Source organism: Onthophagus taurus, chromosome 8 (assembly GCF_036711975.1).
Source record: "Onthophagus taurus isolate NC chromosome 8, IU_Otau_3.0, whole genome shotgun sequence".
NCBI lineage: Eukaryota > Metazoa > Arthropoda > Insecta > Coleoptera > Scarabaeidae > Onthophagus > Onthophagus taurus.
The window spans coordinates 7,344,048-7,366,111 of NC_091973.1; the positions used below are offsets into that span (position 1 = coordinate 7,344,048).

The following is a 22,064-nucleotide window of genomic DNA, read 5'->3' on the forward strand; positions in this document are numbered from 1 at the left end:
GTCAGAAGCAGAAAATGATGACACAGAAGATAGAAATTTCGAATTGAGTATTCTGGATCCAGTTCTGATCATGGTGACGATAATTCAGAGGATGATGTTGATGATATTGGTAAGCCTTCAACGCGTATTCAGATCATAGACATATTCAATTTAAAATTGACCTAGGGATGAAATCGGACTGTACGTACCGTAATCCCCGTAACACTGATTGGGATCTGTTTAAGAGTTGCCTTGCAGATAACCTAACTAATGTCATCGCAACCGTTAGGAACTGTAATCAGGTTGAAATAGCCACGGAGCAGATCTCTGTGGCAATTCGCTCTGCCTATTACTGTAGCAGTGAAAAGTAATAATCGGGGCACACCCTGGTGGAACGAATCTCTTAGCTTCGAAAGACAAGAGGTCCGGAGGCTTTTAACCGGGCCAAGACATTAGGTGAATGGGAGAAATATAAACAGGCTCTAACGAATTACACCAAAAACATACGTAAGGCAAAAAGAGAGTCTTGGAGGAGGTTCTGTGAGGGAGTGAAAGACACACCCAGCAGTGCAAGAATTCACAAGATTCTCGCTAGAGATCCGGCACTACCCTGGGCTCACTTAAGCGGTCTGACGGTATTTTTACGGACTCTAGCAGAGCCTCGTTAGAGCTTCTCATGCAGACTCACTTCCCAGGAAGCTTGATGATGAGGGCTGATAATGCCACAGCTGGCTATTCCTGCAAGGCAAAGCGCCCCTCAAATACGGATTGGAGTGTGGCTAGAAAAGTCGTCACTTGCACATCCGTGGACCAGGCGATTCAAACGTTTAAGCCGTTCAAATCGCCTGGAGAAGACAATATCTTTCCTGCTTTGTTACAGCAAGGAAGGTCGTTGTTGTTGTTGCCAATCTTGGTAAAAATTTTCAGAGCGAGTGTCTTATATACCCAAAGCGGGCCGTTCGGTCCCTACTCCTAATGCCTTCCGACCCATCAGCCTAACGTCATTTCTGCTGAAAACCCTTGAAAAAGTTGAAAAAGTCCACTGAAATCAGCAGAACTGGCTCTACACAACTTAGTTGGTAAAGTATCCAGGACGCTGCAGGATAAAGAAATCTTGGTTTGTGCGTTTCTGGATATAGAGGGAGCGTTCAACGACGCAATACCACAATCTCTTGAAAGAGCTGCTCTTGACAGGGGAGTGGAAGCAACTATAGCGGGTTGGATCCGCAATATGCTTGATAGTAGAATAGTTTCTACTTCACTCCACGGTGATACGATACTCTTCAGGCCGGGAGGTGGCTGCCTGCAGGGAGGGGTGTTATCTCCCCTGCTTTGGTGCCTCCTGGTTGACGATCTGATTGCGATAGTCGAAGCCGTTGGTGTAGAAATACAAGCTTATGCTGATGACATTGTCGTTATGGTCAAAAGAACCTGTTTGTCGGGGATATCTAAAGTCCTCCAGGTGACCCTAGATACCATTTGTGCTTGGTGTAAGAGAGAGAACCTCTCAATAAACCCACAAAAGACAATTGTTGTGCCCTTCACCAGGAAACGAGAGTTGGATGGACTAATCCGCCCAGCTATCCAAGGTGAAGAAATTCCTTTCTCAAAGGAAGTCAAATATATAGGAGTAATCCTTGACAAAACCCTGTCATGGAATGGACATTTGCAGGGAGTTTTGCACAAAGACAGACTATCCTTGTGGACTTGTCGCAGTCTTTGATCACATACGGAGCAGCAGCAAACTTTCACGAATTCAACGAGTAGCCGTATTGGCAATCTCTGGTGCGATAAGCACAACGCCAACTCTAACAATGGAGGTTCTGCTTGGCCTATCTCCTCTGCATTTGCATATAGAGAAAGTGGCTAGAAGAACCATTTACAGATTTAAGCAATATGCTCAAATCTGTTCCGACATGTGCGGAAGACATTATAAGCACTGATATTGTGCTATCAATGCTGTCAGATTTGGCGGTATCATTATCAGTGATTAATGCTCGATACCAGATTGTACTGCCTGAGCGGCAGTCCTGGATCGAAAATTAAAATTCTCTGGTTCAGGCAGACATTTGCTTGTACACAGATGGATCAAAAACGCTTGAAGGGGTCGGAGCAGGAGTATACTGCTAGACACCTCGAATTAAGCAAGCTTACAGCCTGGGTACGTACTGTACTGTATTCCAGGCGGAAGTCTTTGCTATTGACATGGGTGCTAAAATCCTTCTTGAAAGAGGGGTGAAGAACATGACAGTACGAATTTTCTCAGACAGTCAAGCCGCTCTCCAGGCGCTGCAAGCCGTGAAAACGGTGTCGGCTCTGGTTAATGATTGTAAGAGAACATTAAACACACTGAGTTGTGATAACAGAGTCTCTCTGATCTGGGTCCCGGGTCACTCTGGGGTTGCTGGCAATGAAGCGGCAGATAAGCTAGGACGAGATGGCAACGCTGAAGCGTTTGTGGGGCTGGAACCAGCAGTTGGTGTATCATTTGCGATGGCCAAATATAGGATTGGATTGGCACTGCCGATTAAAAGCACACCTCAACTTGTTGGGTTTAGCCGACGATGTTGAATGCCGACTATGTGCGGAGGAAGCAGAGACGGTTGAGCATGTTTTATGCCACTGTCCTGCCGTTAACCGTATCAGATTCTCGATTTTTTTGTCGCAGTTTATTTCCTCAAAAGATCTGAATGTCCTTTCACCGAGCAAGGTATTAATGTTCGTTAAGAGCATTGGTCTGCACGGTGAAATTTGATAACGATATTTATCGGGGTACAATAGATCCTTAGGGTCGCGGTGCAAAGTTGGTTGGTCCAAGTGGTCTGGTATGGAGTTTGGAACCTCCAGCAAAAAATAAAATTCAACCACACAACATTATTCGGCGTGCGCCAGGACTAGCAAGGAAACATATGGCTGCAACACCAAAAGAAGCGTTTCAGTTATTTGTAACTCCAGTTATTGTACAAGAAATTGTGAACTGTACTAATTTAGAGGGATTATGGAGCAAAAGGAAAACCGTGGAAAGATGTAACTGTTGACGAATTCTTGCATTCTGTGGTTTACTTATTCATGCAAGAGTTGACAGAAGCTGGGATGTTCCTGCGTGAGAATTATTTTGTGATGAATTTGCCAATCCTGTATACGGAGCCACAATGTCCATATTTCGCTTTAAAGAAATACGAAGATTCGTCAGATTTGACGACAAGAGAACCCGGAATGTTCGTTAAGTTAGTAATGGTGTCCTACATTTGGGATTTATTCATTCAGCAATGCAAAACCTGCGTCATACCTGATACTAATGTAACTATTGATGAACAACTCGTTGTGTTTGAAGGTAGATGCACATTCGTTCAATATATGCCAAGTAATCCGGCAAAATATGGACTTAAAATATTTTGGATGTGTGAATCTATATAAACATAAACTAAACCATCCAAAGCATGATGGTTTAGTTTATGTTGGTAGCCAGCCCGGAGAACCTCCACATAAAAACCTGGGGTTTGAAGTAGTACAAACTCTTGTGCGTGGCATTCATAATTCTGGACGCAATCTCACGATAGACAATTTCTTCACTAGTGTTCCGCTAGCAACTTATCTGTTGGATAAAAATATTACTGTACGTCAGAATAAGCGTGACATTCCGAAAGAAATGAAAGCCTCACAAGATCGTGTAGTCTACTCTTCATTGTTTTGTTTTCAAAATAACTTATCCATGCTAAGTTACGCACGTAAAAAGAACAAATGCGTAATTTTACTAAGCACCATGCACCACGACGCATCTATCAATGACGACGCTAAGAGGAAGTCTGAAATCATCTCTCATTATAATAAAACAAATGGCGGTGTTGACATCATGGATCAAATGGTCCATGACATTTTTCTTCAACATCATTGATGTTGCAGCACTCAATGCATATATAGTCTTTACGAAGGAACATCCAAACTACAACATAGGAGTGACTCACAAACGCAGAATGTTTTTGAAAAATTTTGCGAAGGAACTAGTGATACCACATATGCAGAGAAGATCTACTAACCCTAACCTATGGCATACTGTATGGGTGTGTATGAGCAGATTGCTCACACAACTGCAACAATTAAGAGAAAAAGATGCTCAGTATGTCCCGCAAGTATTGATCGTAAAAGCATAATGATATGTATTACTTGTAAAAATAATATCTGTAATGAGCATAATATTAGAAATGCTTCTCTAATCCCTAAAAACAATAATGTTCACTTTCATATTTAACCTCACGTTTGTAACGTACATATGTATACTTCAATAACTTTGTTTCTGTTCTAACTACACGTGATTTTATATAACAGATCTCAGAAGCCCGGATTATGTAAATGAAGATATTTTATTGGTTTTAATAATCCTAGAGTTAATGAGTTTTAGTATAGAGTTATAGAAATATTTTATGTATGTCGGGTTCTTTCAATTCAATTTTTCAATTCATATGTGAACACGAAGCCTTTGATATGAAAGATTGCGAACAGATTAAAATAGCTCTGTGGTCGTACATTCACTTTGTAATGGGTTACTGCAGAGGATGAGATATAACCTAGATTCATTTGCTAAAGACTTCACAGAATCAATAAAGGTCGTGAGTATCCCCAAATTCAAGAAGAGTACGTTAAGTTGTTCTGGGTTCTAAGTCTTCGGGTCAAGTGATACGAAACGTTAATGTAAAATAATAAGTTTTGACATTGAATCCGATAACTTATTAAGTAGTCATATCCTCATCAATAAATAAGTTTAGAAACCGTAATATAATATTTGTACGACATATAACGTGCTCACATACGTCATCAATAAGCAACTGCTATCTATATCAGATAACGTTATTGGTGAATACGTAACATCCTTATAGATTTTAAACAGGCGGATGACGCAATAGATAGAAATTGATTTTATCAAATCCTACACGAGCTGTCTAAATTAATACGGCTCATAAAAGATACAATGGAGAATACTGAAGCTGCATTGCTTAAAATTTAGGAAATGTAATACTAATAATATAAGATAAAATTTATGCATCTTAGCCACTCACGTATAAGCTAAGTAATTAAATTCCTTGCAAAGACATTTTCTCACATGGCACTGGTGGCTAAAACTGCTATACAAAATCGCGATGGTGAAGAAGAATATATCCAGGATTTAAGCTGAAGAAACTATTACTAAGATGGATGGTGTGAATATTAGTGCAGGTAAACTCATCATATGTAAGTTCTAAGGAATAGTTAATATATATTCTTTCTATGTACTTAAAAAATTGCTGTTTTGAAAAAACCAACTGCAGCAGTGTGTTGCCTCGGGCGTTCATTTGATATATGATATTTATATCACCTACACTTTTATTACGCAAGAATAATTAAAATAGATGATCTTAGCTTCAATTTGCGATATTAATTAATTTCAACAAACACAGATTGTACGATTTTTTAAACATTTCATTAACCTCAAAATGACTGATAATCTCAAAAAATCATATCAACTTTATTTTTAGGGATTAAGGTGTTATTTTTGCACCAAACTAAAGATAAAAGCGTCCTCTATTGTGCTATATATCATAATTGGTTAGGTTATAAAGCAAAAAATTGAGATTTCTTCTTATTTAAGTTAACCTCAAAGTATCAAAAATGAACAAGTTACTTTAAAGCTATTTTTCAAAAAAAATTGATTATTAACTACAATATTTTTATGAATTACCATAAAATAAGCGATTTTAGCTTCAATTTGCGATATTAGACACCAATTAATTCCAACAAATACAGATTGTGTGATTTTTTAAATATTTCATTAACCTCAAAATGATTTATAATCTCAAAAAATCATTTCAACTTTATTTTTAGGGATTAAGGTGTTATTTTTGCACCAAACTAAAGATAAAAGCGTCCTCTATCGTGCTATATATCATAATTGATTAGGTTATAAAGCAAAAAATTGAGATTTCTTCTTATTTAAGTTAACCTCAAAGTATCAAAAATGAACAAGTTACTTTAAAGCTATTTTTCAAAAAAATTTGATTATTAACTACAATATTTTTATGAATTACCATAAAATAGGCGATTTTAGCTTCAATTTGCGATATTAATCATCAATTAATTTCAACAAATACGGATTGTATGATTTTTTAAACATTTCATTAACCTCAAAATGATTGATAATCTCAAAAAATCATTTCAACTTTATTTTTGGGGATTAAGGTGTTATTTTTGCACCAAACTAAAGATAAAAACGTCCTCTATCGTGCTATATATCATAATTGATTAGGTTATAAAGCAAAAAATTGAGATTTCTTCTTATTTAAGTTACCCTCAAAATATCAACATAAACAAATTACTTTAAAGCTATTTTAAAAAAAAAATTGATTATTAACTACAACATTTTTATGAATTACCATAAAATAGGCGATTTTAACTTCAATTTGCGATATTAACCAAAAATTAAGTCCAACAAATACAGATTGTATGATTTTTTAAACATTTCATTAACCTCAAAATGATTGATAATCTCAAAACATTATTTCAACCTTATTTTTAGGGATTAAGGTGTTATTTTTGCACCAAACTAAAGATAAAAACGTCCTCTATCGTACTATATATCATAATTGATTAAATTATAAAGCAAAAAATTGAGATTTTTTCTTATTTAAGTTAACCTCAAAGTATCAAAAATGAACAAGTTACTTTAAAGCTATTTTTCAAAAAAATTTGATTATTAAGTACAATATTTTTATGAATTACCATTAAATAGGTGATTTTAGCTTCAATTTGCGATATTAATCACCAATTAATTCCAACGAATACGTATTGTATGATTTTTTAAACATTTCATTAACCTCAAAATGTTTGATAATCTCAAAAAATCATTTTAACTTTATTTTTAGGGATTAAGGTGTTATTTTTGCACCAAACTAAAGATAAAAACGTCCTCTATTGTGCTATATATCATAATTGATTAGGTTATAAAGCAAAAAATTGAGATTTCTTCTTATTTAAGTTACCCTCAAAATATCAAAATAAACAAATTACTTTAAAGCTATTTTTCAAAAAAAATTGATTATTAACTACAACATTTTTATGAATGACCATAAAATAGGCGATTTTAACTTCAATTTGCGATATTAATCACCAATTAAGTCCAACAAATACAGATTGTACGATTTTTTAACTTTTTATTAACCTCAAAATGATTGGTAATCTCAAAAAATCATTTCAACTTTATTTTTAGGGATTAAGGTGTTATTTTTGCACCAAACTAAAGATAAAAACGTCCTCTATTGTGCTATACAGGGTGATTCATAAGTAATGGGCCAAATTGTAAATGTACGTTCAGGAGGCCAAAATAATAATATTTTCATTAACAATAATGGGTCTTAGTCTGCTCCTTACTGAGATACAGGATGTTAAAGCGAAAAAAATAAAATAGATTTTTGTTAATAGATCAGCTACTTTTCTACATAATGACTCATAGTTGACTTATAGTTTTTGTAGGGGTAAACAATAATGTGTGAGAGGATTTGAGTTAACTCGTAGATGTCGCCACATGCGCCATATGAATTAGATGAAATCAGCTACAAATTTTTTATCGCTCATTATTTTACAACATACTTGTTTAATTTGGATATGGATAATTTGGATTTGGCCCCATCATTTCTGTAGAAAAAAGCTATACTTCTTTGATCTTGAAAATATTAACGATTTTCGAGATATTTGAATTTTACTAATTCACTACACTACATTTCAGGTGGTCGACGTAGCATTAATCTGTTAAGACACAAGCATGGCATGGAATGTTGACATTTACCTAACCGTAATTGATAATTGATAACAATATTAAACTGAAACCATAAAAAAATTACGTAATAAAACAATTTATTGTACGCCAGTTAATAAAACGAAATACAACATTAGAACAGACTTGAACTAAGACCACTTACGACAACTGTTATCAAAACCTACATGTTAATGTTGTGCGAAGTTAAATTAAATTTAAGCTTAATTATGAGCTACTGCAAAAGGTTTTCAACATGACCACCACCAGCATTTATACACGCATTTAACCGTTTGGTTAAGGATTGTCTGACTTTAAAAAATGTAGCAGGATTATTTCGTATTGAATTGGCTGCATCTTGAATTCTATTCCATAACTCGTCTCGTGTATTTATAGTAGGTTCAGCATAGACCATTGATTTCATGTAACCCCACACATGGTGGCCACTGAAATTCACTACCACGTCCAATCCAACGGTGAGGGAATGTTTCATTCAGATGTTCGCGCACAGCACGTGAAAAATGTGGAGGAGCACCGTCTTGCATGAACCACATATTTCTTCTTAGTTGTAATGGAAGATCTCCCAAGAGGTCGACTAAGTCATTATTTAAAAAAATTAAATATGACTCTCCATTTAAATTAGGAGGTAATTCAACTGCACCACACATTTATTTTAAACTCGTGCTGGAAATGTCTATCTTTTTTTAAACGAGGGTTTTCGGTTTCCCAGGCATGACTATTTCGCCAATTAAAAACTCCGCGTCTGGTAAAGGTTGCTTCATCCGTGAAAAGAATGTTATTTATTAATGTTGGATTATTATTCAATTTTCCTTTTAGCCACTGACAAAATTGAACTCTGATTCGATAATCTGTTGGAAGTAAATTTTGCACAGGTATAAAATGATAGGGATATAAATTTTCCTTGTGTAAAATTCTAGTCACGGATGGTTGGCTTATTCCAGTTGCTGCAGACAATCGACGAGTGCTTATTTCAGAATTTTGCGCAATTCTTACCAAAATTTCATCTTCTTGCTGCGGAGTGATAATCTTAGGACGTCCTGTATGATATTTTGGACGAAATGAACCTGTTTCACCCAATCGATTATAAATATTTTGAAATATCTTCCGGTTTGGCTGCCTTCTGGATGCTGCTTGCCCAGAAAAACGTTCTTGTGCGTAAACGCATAACATGTCTCTCATTTCTTCGTTTGAAAAGTGATTATGTCTCGGCATTTTGATTTATGTTAGGACAAGAATGAATCAGTTTACTTAACAATAAAATGTTTTAAACTATTCATTAAACGTAAAAGCTCATTGACGTTTCATAATTCATATGGCGCATGTGGCGACATCTACGAGTTAACTCAAATCCTCTCACACATTATTGTTTACCCTTACAAAAACTATAAGTCAACTATGAGTCATTATGTAGAAAAGTAGCTGATCTATTAACAAAAATCTATTTTATTTTTTTCGCTTTAACATCCTGTATCTCAGTAAGGAGCAGACTAAGACCCATTATTGTTAATGAAAATATTATTATTTTGGCCTCCTGAACGTACATTTACAATTTGGCCCATTACTTATGAATCACCCTGTACAGCGTGTCCCGTATCTTCCGCATCAGAGCATTATACGGTTGTAGAATACATTATTCTGAAGCGATCTTTCTAATAAAATTTTTTCGAAATGTTTATAATAACCGCACGGGAACTGTTTAAAGGAACTGTTTTTCGTCCAATCAGCAGATCGCAAATCAGACTCAGGTAATCGGTGCCACCCTCGGCCGGTCCGCTACGCCGATGATAACTCGTTTCCCACGTGTACTCACCAATAAATTCGTCATGGAAAGAGAAATAAACTTTTTCGATGAATCAAAGTTGTCCGTTATTGGTCGTCGTTAAACAGTTCCCGTGCGGTTATTATAAACATTTCGAAAAAATTTTATTAGAAAGATCGCTTCAGAATAATGTATTCTGCAACCGTATAATGCTCTGATGCGGAAGATACGGGACACGCTGTATATCATAATTGATTAGGTTATAAAGCAAAAAATTGAGATTTCTTCTTATTTAAGTTAACCTCAAAGTATCAAAAATGAACGAGTTATTTTAAAGCTATTTTTCAAAAAAATTTTATTATTAACTACAATATTTTTATGAATTACCATAAAATAGGCGATTTTAGCTTCAATTTGCGATATTAATCACCAATTAATTCCAACAAATACAAATTATATGATTTTTTAAACATTTCATTAACCTCAAAATGATTGATAATCTCAAAAAATCATTTTAACTTTATTTTTGTGGATTAAGGTGTTATTTTTGCACCAAACTAAAGATAAAAACGTCCTCTATCGTGCTATATATCATAATTAATTAGGTTATAAAGCAAAGAATTGAGATTTCTTCTTATTTAAGTTAATCTCAAAGTATCAAAAATGAACAAGTTACTTTAAAGCTATTTTTCAAAAAAATTTGATTATTAACTACAATATTTTTATGAATTACCATAAAATAGGCGATTTTACCTTCAATTTGCGATATTAATCACCAATTAATTCCAACAAATACAGATTGTGTGATTTTTTAAACTTTTCGTTAACCTCAAAATGATTGATAATCTCAAAATATCATTTCAACTTTATTTTTAGGAATTAAGGTGTTATTTTTGCACCAAACTAAAGATAAAAACGTCCTCTATCGTGCTATATATCATAATTGATTAGGTTACAAAGCAAAAAATTGAGATTTCTTTTTATTTGAGTTAACCTCAAAGTATCAAAAATGAACAAGTTACTTTAAAGCTATTTTTCAAAAAATTTGATTATTAACTACAATATTTTTATGAATTACCATAAAATAGGCGATTTTAGCTTCAATTTGCGATATTAATCACCAATTAATTCCAAAAAATACAGATTGTACGATTTTTTAAACTTTTTATTAACCTCAAAATGATAGATAATCTCAAAAAATCACTTCAACTTTATTTTTAGGGATTAAGGTGTTATTTTTGCACCAAACTAAAGATAAAAGCGTCCTCTATCGTGCTATATATCATAATTGATTAGGTTATAAAGCAAAAAATTGAGATTTCTTCTTATTTAAGTTAACCTCAAAGTGTCAAAAATGAACTAGTTACTTTAAAGCTATTTTTCAAAAAAATTTGGTTATTAACTACAATATTTTTATGAATTATCATAACATAGGCGATGTTCGCTTCAATTTGCGATACTAATCACCAATTAATTCCAACAAATACAGATTATATGATCTTTTAAACATTTCATTAACTTCAATATGATTGATAATCTCAAAAAATTATTTCAACTTTATTTTTGGGGATTAAGGTGTTATTTTCGCACCAAACTAAAGATAAAAACGTTCTCTATTGTTCTATATATCATAATTGATTAGGTTATAAAGCAAAAAATTGAGATTGCTTCTTATTTAAGTTAACCTCAAAGTATCAAAAATGAACAAGTTACTTTAGCGCTATTTTTCAAAAAAAATTGATTATTAACTACCATATTTTTATGAATTACCATAAAATAGGCGATTTTAGCTTCAATTTGCGATATTAATCACCAATTAATTCCAACAAATACAGATTGTACGATTTTTTAAACTTTTTATTGACCTCAAAATGATTGATAATCTTAAAAATCATTACAACTTTATTTTTAGAAATTAAGGTGTTATTTTTGCACCAAACTAAAGATAAAATCGTCCTCTATCGTGCTATATATCATAATTGATTAGGTTATAAAGCAAAAAATTGAGATTTCTTCTTATTAAGTTAACCTCAAAGTATCAAAAATGAACAAGTTACTTTAAAGCTATTTTTCAAAAAAATTTGGTTATTAACCACAATATTTTTATGAATTACCATAAAATAGGCGATTTTAGCTTCAATTTGCGATATTAATCACCAATTAATTCCAACAAATACAGATTGTATGATTTTTTAAACATTTCATTAACCTCAAAATGATTGATAATCTCAAAAAAATCATTTTAACTTTATTTTTAGGGATTAAGGTGTTATTTTTACACCAAACTAAAGATAAAAACGTCCTCTATCGTGCTATATATCATAATTGATTAGGTTATAAAGCAAGAAATTGAGATTTCTTCTTATTTATGTTAACCTCAAAGTATCAAAAATGAACAAGTTACTTTAAAGCTATTTTAAAAAAAAATTTGATTATTAATTAAAATATTTTTATGAATTACCATAAAATAGGCGATTTTAGCTTCAATTTGCGATATTAATCACCAATTAATTCCAACAAATACAGATTGTGTGATTTTTTAAACTTTTCATTAACCTGAAAATGATTGATAATCTCAAAAAATCATTTCAACTTTATTTTTAGGGATTAAGGTATTATTTTTGCACCAAACTAAGGATAAAAACGTCCTCTATCGTGCTATATATCATAATTGATTAGGTTATAAAGGAAAAAATTGAGATTTCTTCTTATTTAAGTTAACCTCAAAGTATCAAAAATGAACAAGTTACTTTAGCGCTATTTTTCAAAAAAAATTGATTATTAACTACCATATTTTTATGAATTACCATAAAATAGGCGATTTTAGCTTCAATTTGCGACATTAATCACCAATTAATTCCAACAAATACAGATTGTACGATTTTTTAAACTTTTTATTAACCTCAAAATGATTGATAATCTCAAAAAATCATTTCAACTTTATTTTTGGGGATTAAGGTGTTATTTTTGGACCAAACTAAAGATAAAAACGTCCTCTATCGTGCTATATATCATAATTGGTTAGGTTATACAGCAAAAAATTGAGATTTCTTCTTATTTAAGGTAACCTCAAAGTATCAAAAATGGACAAGTTACTTTAAAGCTATTTTTCAAAAAAATTTGATTATTAACTACAATATTTTTATGAATTACCATAAAATAGACGATTTTAGCTTCAATTTGCGATATTAATCACCAATTAATTCCAACAAATACAGATTGTATGATTTTTTAAACATTGCATTAACCTCAAAATGATTGATAATCTCAAAAAATCATTTCAACTTTATTTTTAGGGATTAAGGTGTTATTTTTGCACCAAACTAAAGATGAAAACGTCCTCTATCGTGCTATATATCATAATTGATTAGGTTATAAAGCAAAAAATTGAGATTTCTTCTTATTTGAGTTAACCTCAAAGTATCAAAAATGAACAAGTTACTTTAAAGCTATTTTTCAAAAAAATTTGATAATTAACTACAATATTTTTATGAATTACCATAAAATAGACGATTTTAGCTTCAATTTGCGATATTAATCACCAATTAATTCCAACAAATACAAATTATATGATTTTTTAAACATTTCATTAACCTCAAAATGATTGATAATCTCAAAAAATCAGTTTAACTTTATTTTTGGGGATTAAGGTGTTATTTTTGCACCAAACTAGAGATAAAAACGTCCTCTATCGTGCTATATATCATAATTGGTTAGGTTATAAAGCAAAAAATTGAGATTTCTTCTTATTTATGAGACATTTTATACTAAAAATGTTTAAGTAATAATTAGGGAATGTTTTGCGCCTTAAATTACATTAATTAATACAAGGCTTATACGGTATAGGTATGCATTGTAACATCCATGTAATCTGGATATGAAAAGTATGCATTCGATCACATATTCCTAACAATGCAGGTGGCGCATTCTTAATTAAAAACTCAATATATTGGAAAATACTAATACGACAAGTTAATTTATTAGCGGGCTATTTGAAGTAAACATAATATAAATATAAATTGAACAAAAAAATTCGGAAAAAGAGTGGAAGCTTGAATTAACATGGTTTGTTTGACGTTTTTGATGCCGTACAAATGTAATCAATGTTATGATTAAATCGAAATATTTTTTTTATCATTATGCTAGGTGAGTTGGATGAAAGCGGGCCGTAATTGAATGCAAACGTTGATAGACGTTAGTTGTAATTGGTATTCGACCGACGAGCGGTTTCCAATAACGGATTCCGTTGTTTTGAATATTTAACGATTGGGGTCGTCGCAAGCGCGCAATATAATTCGTAATAAAATAATAATAACGGTAATAACAATCTCCGTTAATTTCCTCTTTTCAGAAACATCAAAACATATTTTATGTTTACGTCCCTATAATTTTCCACCGATTTCATCAAGCATTTATTTAACAATGGTTTCAACATAATACTTAATTATTAAAATACTTGAAGTGATTACCTTTTATGGCGGTGCGATGGGGTAAAATCGTGATTGCACCTTCTGCGGCGAATTCTTGATCTCTAACCGGATGGACTTTAGCTCCCCAAGAATCGCTTCCGATCCACAAGAAGTGTCCCGTTTTGTTAGCTCTGATAGAGGCCTGAAGGAGTTTCCTAGAACAATAGAATCGATTCGAGTTGTAAGGCGAATTTTCCATTTATAATCGTAATTAAAACTCGATATACGTTTCTAGGGAGCTTATCTAAAAGTTTTTAACTCGAAACTTTTGAGTTAAAGTTATATCGCGAAGATTTTCTCGGAAATTTCCATAAATTCAAATCAAATCGTAAAAAGGATATACATCAAGATCCTATAAAGTTTGAAATGAATTAAATAAATTTACTTAAAAAGAAAGTGGTAGTACATACCTTGTATTGTCTTCATCAACAAATAGAACGACAGCTTTTGCTTGCGGTTTCTGGTTGAGCTTTTCGATAATCCTGTCAAAATCGTCCGTTCGAGAATTACGTAGAATCTTCTCGGTAATAGCTATGCAAATTCCGGCGTCAGCTGAATAAGATATGAAAGAGGCTATCCCCTGGAACAAGGAAGAGAAGTTTTATTATCGTTCAGATAAAGCGGACAACTGTCTATCCGAAAGGTCGCCCGGCGTCTTCAGAATAAACGCTTTACGTCACATAAAATTTACGTTCTCCGTCTTGGGAGGGTGTTTCGTCTGTTTACCAAAGTTTCCGGGTTTATTATCATTTTGATACACAATTTTCCTAATATGTTTTTAAAATTACAAAAAACTTTTTCATATTAATTATTGCATTAATAGTGTTTCAAATTTCTTGTGGTCTTAATGTTCTTGTTACTTGGGGCCAAAGTTACTGCTTGCGTCCATTTTAAATGAGATACTAGGGTTCACAAAGTTTTGGCATTCTCGAGGTCTAAACAACATTACAAACAACAAGAAAATCTCTTGATATACTTTGGCCAAATTATAAAACTCGCTTTCGCTTTCATTTTTGCCGAACTAAAGAATCTGTAAAATGGAAAAACTCCAAAATTAACGCAAGATGATGTGCAGGGTTAGCTGCTTTCTATAATACTTCTATTTTGGTACATAATTTCATAAAACAGTTCAGCTGCCCAAACAATTTTCTTATCAAACTTATAACACCGCAAAAACCTAAGAGACATCGTCCAAGAACTGCGGAACCAAAGCAGCCAATTAATTATTGATAATTTCAAAAAATTACTTCAACTTTATTTTTAGGAATTAAGGTGTTATTTTTGCACCAAACTAAAGATAAAAACGTCCTCTATCGTACTATTTATCATAATTGATTAGGTTATAAAGCAAAAAATTGAGATTTCTTCTTATTTAAGTTAACCTCAAAGTATCAAAAATGAACAAGTTACTTTAAAGCTATTTTTCAAAAAAATTTGATTATTAACTACAATATTTTTATGAATTACCATAAAATAGGCGATTTTAGCTTCAATTTGCGATATTAATCACCAATTAATTCCAACAAATACGATTTTTTAAGCTTTTCATTAACCTCAAAATGATTGATAATCTCAAAGTATCATTTCAACTTTATTTTTAGGAATTAAGGTGTTATTTTTGCACCAAACTAAAGATAAAAACGTCCTCTATTGTGCTATATATCATAATTGATTAGGTTATAAAGCAAAAAATTGAGATTTCTTCTTATTTATGTTAACCTCAAAGTATCAAAAATGAACAAGTTACTTTAAAGCTATTTTTCAAAAAAATTTGATTATTGACTACAATATTTTTATGAATTATCATAAAATAGGCGATTTTAGCTTCAATTTGCGATATTAATCACCAATTAATTCCAACAAATACGGTTTTTTAAACTTTTCATTAACCTCAAAATGATTGATAATCTCAAAAAATCATATCAACTTTATTTTTAGGAATTAAGGTGTTATTTTTGCACCAAACTAAAGATAAAAACGTCCTCTATCGTGCTATATATCATAATTGATTAGGTTATAAAGCAAAAAATTGAGATTTCTTCCTATTTAAGTTAACCTCAAAGTATCAAAAAATGAACAAGTTACTTTAAAGCTATTTTTCAAAAAAAATTTGATTATTAACTACAATATTTTTATGAATTACCATAAAATAGGCGATTTTACCTTCAATTTGCGATATTAATCACCAATTAATTCCAACAAATACAGATTGTGTGATTTTTTAAACTTTTCGTTAACCTCAAAATGATTGATAATCTCAAAATATCATTTCAACTTTATTTTTAGGAATTAAGGTGTTATTTTTGCACCAAACTAAAGATAAAAACGTCCTCTATCGTGCTATATATCATAATTGATTAGGTTATAAAGCAAAAAATTGAGATTTCTTCTTATTTAAGTTAACCTCAAAGTATCAAAAATGAACAAGTTATTTTAAAGCTATTTTTCAAAAAAATTTGATTATTAACTACAATATTTTTATGAACTATCATAAAATAGGCGATTTTAGCTTCAATTTGCCATATTAATCACCAATTAATTCCAACAAATACAGATTGTACGATTTTTTAAACTTTTCGTTAATCCCAAAATGATTGATAATCTCAAAAAATCATTTCAACTTTATTTTTAGGAATTAAGGTGTTATTTTTGCACCAAACTAAAGATAAAAACGTCCTGTATCGTGCTATATATCATAATTGATTAGGTTATAAAGCAAAAAATTGAGATTTCTTCTTATTTAAGTTAACTTCAAAGTATCAAAAATGAACAAGTTACTTTAAAGCTATTTTTCAAAAAAATTTGATTATTAACTACAATATTTTAATGAATTACCATAAAATAAGCGATTTTAGCGTCAATTTGCGATATTAATCACCAGTTAATTCCAACAAATACAGGTTGTACGATTTTTTAAACTTTTCATTAACCTCAAAATGATTGATAATCTCAAAAAATCATATCAACTTTATTTTTAGGAATTAAGGTGTTATTTTTGCACCAAACTAAAGATAAAAACGTCCTCTATTGTGCTATATATCATAATTGATTAGGTTATAAAGCAAAGAATTGAGATTTCTTCTTATTTAAGTTAACCTCAAAGTATCAAAAATGAACAAGTTACTTTAAAACTATTTTTCAACAAAATTTGATTATTAGCTACAATATTTTTATGAATTACCATAAAATAGGCGATTTTAGCTTCAATTTGCGATATTAATCACCAATTAATTCCAACAAATACAGATTGTGTGATTTTTTAAACATTTCGTTAACCTCAAAATGATTCATAATCTCAAAAAATCATTTCAACTTTATTTTTAGGAATTAAGGTGCTATTTTTGTACCAAACTAAAGATAAAAACGTCCTCTATCGTGCTATTTATCATAATTGATTAGGTTATAAAGCAAAAAATTGAGATTTCTTCTTATTCAAGTTAACCTCAAAGTATCAAAAATGGACAAGTTACTTTAAAGCTATTTTTCAAAAAAATTTGATTATTAACTACAATATTTTTATGAATTAACATAAAATAGGCGATCTTAGCTTCAATTTGCGATATTAATCACCAATTAATTCCAACAAATACGATTTTTTAAACTTTTCATTAACCTCAAAATGATTGATAATCTCAAGAAATCATTTCAACCTTACTTTTTGGGGATTAAGGTGTTATTTTTGCACCAAACTAAAGATAAAAACGTCCTCTATCGTACTATATATCATAACTGATTAGGTTATAAAGCAAAAAATTGAGATTTCTTCTTATTCAAGTTAACCTCAAAGCATCAAAAATGGACAAGTTACTTTAAAGCTATTTTTCAAAAAAATTTGATTATTAACTACAATATTTTTATGAATTACCATAAAATAGGCGATTTTAGTTTCAATTTGCGATATTAATCACCAATTAATTCCAACAAACACAAATTGTACGATTTTTTAAACTTTTCATTAACCTCAAAATGATAGATAATCTCAAAAAATCATTTCAACTTTATTTTTAGGAATTAAGGTGTTATTTTTGCACCAAATTAAAGATAAAAACGATCTCTATTATGCTATATATCATAACTGATTAGGTTATAAAGCAAAAAATTGAGATTTCTTCTTATTTAAGATAACCTCAAAGTATCAAAAATGGACAAGTTACTTTAAAGCTATTTTTCAAAAAAATTTGATTATTAACTACAATATTTTTATGAATTTCCATAAAATAGGCGATTTTAGCTTCAATTTGCGATATTAATCACCGATTAATTCCAACAAACACAGATTGTACGATTTTTTAAACTTTTCGTTAACCTCAAAATGATTGATAATCTCAAAAAATCATTTCGACTTTATTTTTGGGAATTAAGGTGTTATTTTTGCACCAAACTAAAGATAAAAACGTCCTCTATCGTGCTATATATCATAATTGATTAGGTTATAAAGCAAAAAATTGAGATTTCTTCTTATTTAAGATAACCTCAAAGTATCAAAAATGAACAAGTTACTATAAAGCTATTTTTCAAAAAAATTTGATTATTGACTACAATATTTTTATGAATTACCATAAAATAGGCGATTTTAGCTTCAATTTGCGATATTAATCACCAATTAATTCCAACAAATACGATTTTTTAAACTTTTCATTAACCTCAAAATGATTGATAATCTCAAAATACATATCAACTTTATTTTTAAGGATTAAGGTGTTATTTTTGCACCAAACTAAAGGTAAAAACGTCCTCTATCGTGCTATATATCATAATTGATTAGGTTATAAAGCAAAAAATTGAGATTTCTTCTTATTTAAGTTAACCTCAAAGTATCAAAAATGAACAAGTTATTTTAAAGCTATTAAAAAAAAAAAATTGATTATTAACTACAATATTTTTATGAATTACCATAAAATAGGTGATTTTAACTTCAATTTGCGATATTAATCACCAATTAATTCCAACAGACACATATTGTACGATTTTTTAAACTTTTCATTAACCTCAAAATGATTGATAATCTCAAGAAATCATTTCAACCTTACTTTTTGGGGATTAAGGTGTTATTTTTGCACCAAACTAAAGATAAAAACGTCCTCTATCGTACTATATATCATAATTGATTAGGTTATAAAGCAAAAAATTGAGATTTCTTCTTATTTAAGTTTACCTCAAAGTATCAAAAATGAACAAGTTACTTTAAAGCTATTTTTCAAAAAAATTTGATTATTAACTACAATATTTTTATGAATTACCATAAAATAGGCGATTTTAGCTTCAATTTGCGATATTAATCACCAATTAATTCCAACAAATACGATTTTTTAAGCTTTTCATTAACCTCAAAATGATTGATAATCTCAAAGTATCATTTCAACTTTATTTTTAGGAATTAAGGTGTTATTTTTGCACCAAACTAAAGATAAAAACGTCCTCTATTGTGCTATATATCATAATTGATTAGGTTATAAAGCAAAAAATTGAGATTTCTTCTTATTTATGTTAACCTCAAAGTATCAAAAATGAACAAGTTACTTTAAAGCTATTTTTCAAAAAAATTTGATTATTGACTACAATATTTTTATGAATTATCATAAAATAGGCGATTTTAGCTTCAATTTGCGATATTAATCACCAATTAATTCCAACAAATACGGTTTTTTAAACTTTTCATTAACTTCAAAATGATTGATAATCTCAAAAAATCATATCAACTTTATTTTTAGGAATTAAGGTGTTATTTTTGCACCAAACTAAAGATAAAAACGTCCTCTATCGTGCTATATATCATAATTGATTAGGTTATAAAGCAAAAAATTGAGATTTCTTCTTATTCAAGTTAACCTCAAAGTATCAAAAATGAACAAGTTACCTTAAAGCTATTTTTTAAAAAAATTTGATTATTAACTACAATATTTTTATGAATTACCATAAAATAGGCGACTTTAGTTTCAATTTGCGATATTAATCACCAATTAATTCCAACAAACACAGATTGTACGATTTTTTAAACTTTTTATTAACCTCAAAGTGATTAGTAACCTCAAAAAATCATTTTAACTTTATTTTTAGGAATTAAGGTGTAATTTTTGCACCAAACTAAAGATAAAAACGTCCTCTATTGTGTTATATATCATAATTGATTAGGTTATAAAGCAAAAAATTGGGATTTCTTTTTATTTGAGTTAACCTCAAAGTATCAAAAATGAACAAGTTACTTTAAAGCTATTTTTCAAAAAATTTGATTATTAACTACAATATTTTTATGAATTACCATAAAATAGGCGATTTTAGCTTCAATTTGCGATATTAATCACCAATTAATTCCAAAAAATACAGATTGTACGATTTTTTAAACTTTTTATTAACCTCAAAATGATAGATAATCTCAAAAAATCACTTCAACTTTATTTTTAGGGATTAAGGTGTTATTTTTGCACCAAACTAAAGATAAAAACGTCCTCTATTGTGCTATATATCAGCATTGATTAGCTTATAAAGAAAAAAATTGAGATTTCTTCTTATTTAAGTTAACCTCAAAGTATCAAAAATGGACAAGTTACTTTAAAGCTATTTTTCCAAAAAATTTGATTATTAACTACAATATTTTTATGAAATACCATAAAATAGACGATTTTAGCTTCAATTTGCGATATTAATCACCAATTAATTCCAAAAAATACAGATTGTACAATTTTTTAAACTTTTTATTAACCTCAAAATGATAGATAGTCTCAAAAAATCATTTCAACTTTATTTTTAGGGATTAAGGTGTTATTTTTGCACCAAACTAAAGATAAAAACGTCCTCTATTGTGCTATATATCAGCATTGATTAGGTTATAAAGCAAAAAATTGAGATTTCTTCTTATTTAAGTTAACCTCAAAGTATCAAAAATGAACAAGTTACTTTAAAGCTATTTTTCAAAAAAATTTGATTATTAACTAAGACATTTTTAAGAATTACCATAAAATAGGCGATTTTAGCTTCAATTTGCGATATTAATCACCAATTAATTACAACAAATACGATTTTTTTAACTTTTCATTAACCTCAAAATGAATAATAACCTCAAAAAATCATTTTAACTTTATTTTTAAGGATTAAGGTGTTATTTTTACACCAAACTAAACATAAAAACGTCCTCTATCGTGCTATATATCATAATTGATTAGATTATAAAGCAAAAAATTGAGATTTCTTCTTATTCAAGTTAACCGCAAAGTATCAAAAATACAAGTTACTTTAAAGCTATTTTTCAAAAAAAATTGATTATTAACTACAATATTTTTATGAATTGCCATAAAATAGGCGATTTTAGCTTCAATTTGAGATACTCATCACCAATTAATTCCAACAAATACATATTATACGATTTTTTCAACTTTTCATTACCATCAAAATGGTTGATAATCTCAAAAAATCATTTCAACCCTATTTTTAGGGATTAAGGTGTTATTTTTGCACCAAACTAAAGATAAAAACGTCCTCTATCGTGCTATATATCATAGTTAATTAGGTTATAAAGCAAAAAATTGAGATTTCTTCTTATTTAAGTTAACCTCAAAGTATCAAAAATGGACAAGTTACTTTAAAGCTATTTTTCAAAAAAATTTGATTATTAACTACAATGTTTGTATGAATTACCATAACATAGGCGATTTTAGCTTCAATTTGCGATATTAATCACCAATTAATTCCAACACACACAGATTGTACGATTTTTTAAACTTTTCATTAACCTTAAAATGATTGATTATCTCAAAAAATCATTTCAACTTTATTTTTAGGGATTAAGGTGTTATTTTTGCACCAAACTAAAGATAAAAACGTCCTCTATCGTGCTATATATCATAATTGATTAGGTTATAAAGCAAAAAATTGAGATTTCTTCTTATTTAAGTTAACCTCAAAGTATCAAAAATGAACAAGTTACTTTAAAGCTATTTTTCAAAAAGAATTGATTATTAACTACAATATTTTTATGAATTATCATAAAATAGGCGATTTTAGCTTCAATTTGCGATATTAATCACCAATTAATGCCAACAAATACGATTTTTTAAACTTT

At 30.1% G+C, this 22,064-nt stretch overlaps 1 protein-coding gene across 3 annotated transcripts in view; it reads right to left on the reverse strand.

The window, feature by feature from the left end:
* Nucleotides 1–22,064, reverse strand: part of LOC111421024 (metabotropic glutamate receptor 4-like) — a 129,792-nt gene that overhangs the window by 36,392 nt on the left and 71,336 nt on the right. For all 3 annotated transcript variants that reach the window (XR_011641310.1, XM_071198464.1, XM_071198463.1), the window contains exons 4-5: nt 14,419–14,588; nt 14,009–14,163 (exon numbers count right to left, since the gene is read on the reverse strand). Coding sequence is in view for 2 of the 3 variants with exons in the window: in XM_071198464.1 (XP_071054565.1) it covers nt 14,009–14,163; nt 14,419–14,588 (325 nt within the window). In the remaining variant the exon portion in view is untranslated. The remainder of the gene's footprint in view (nt 1–14,008; nt 14,164–14,418; nt 14,589–22,064) is intronic.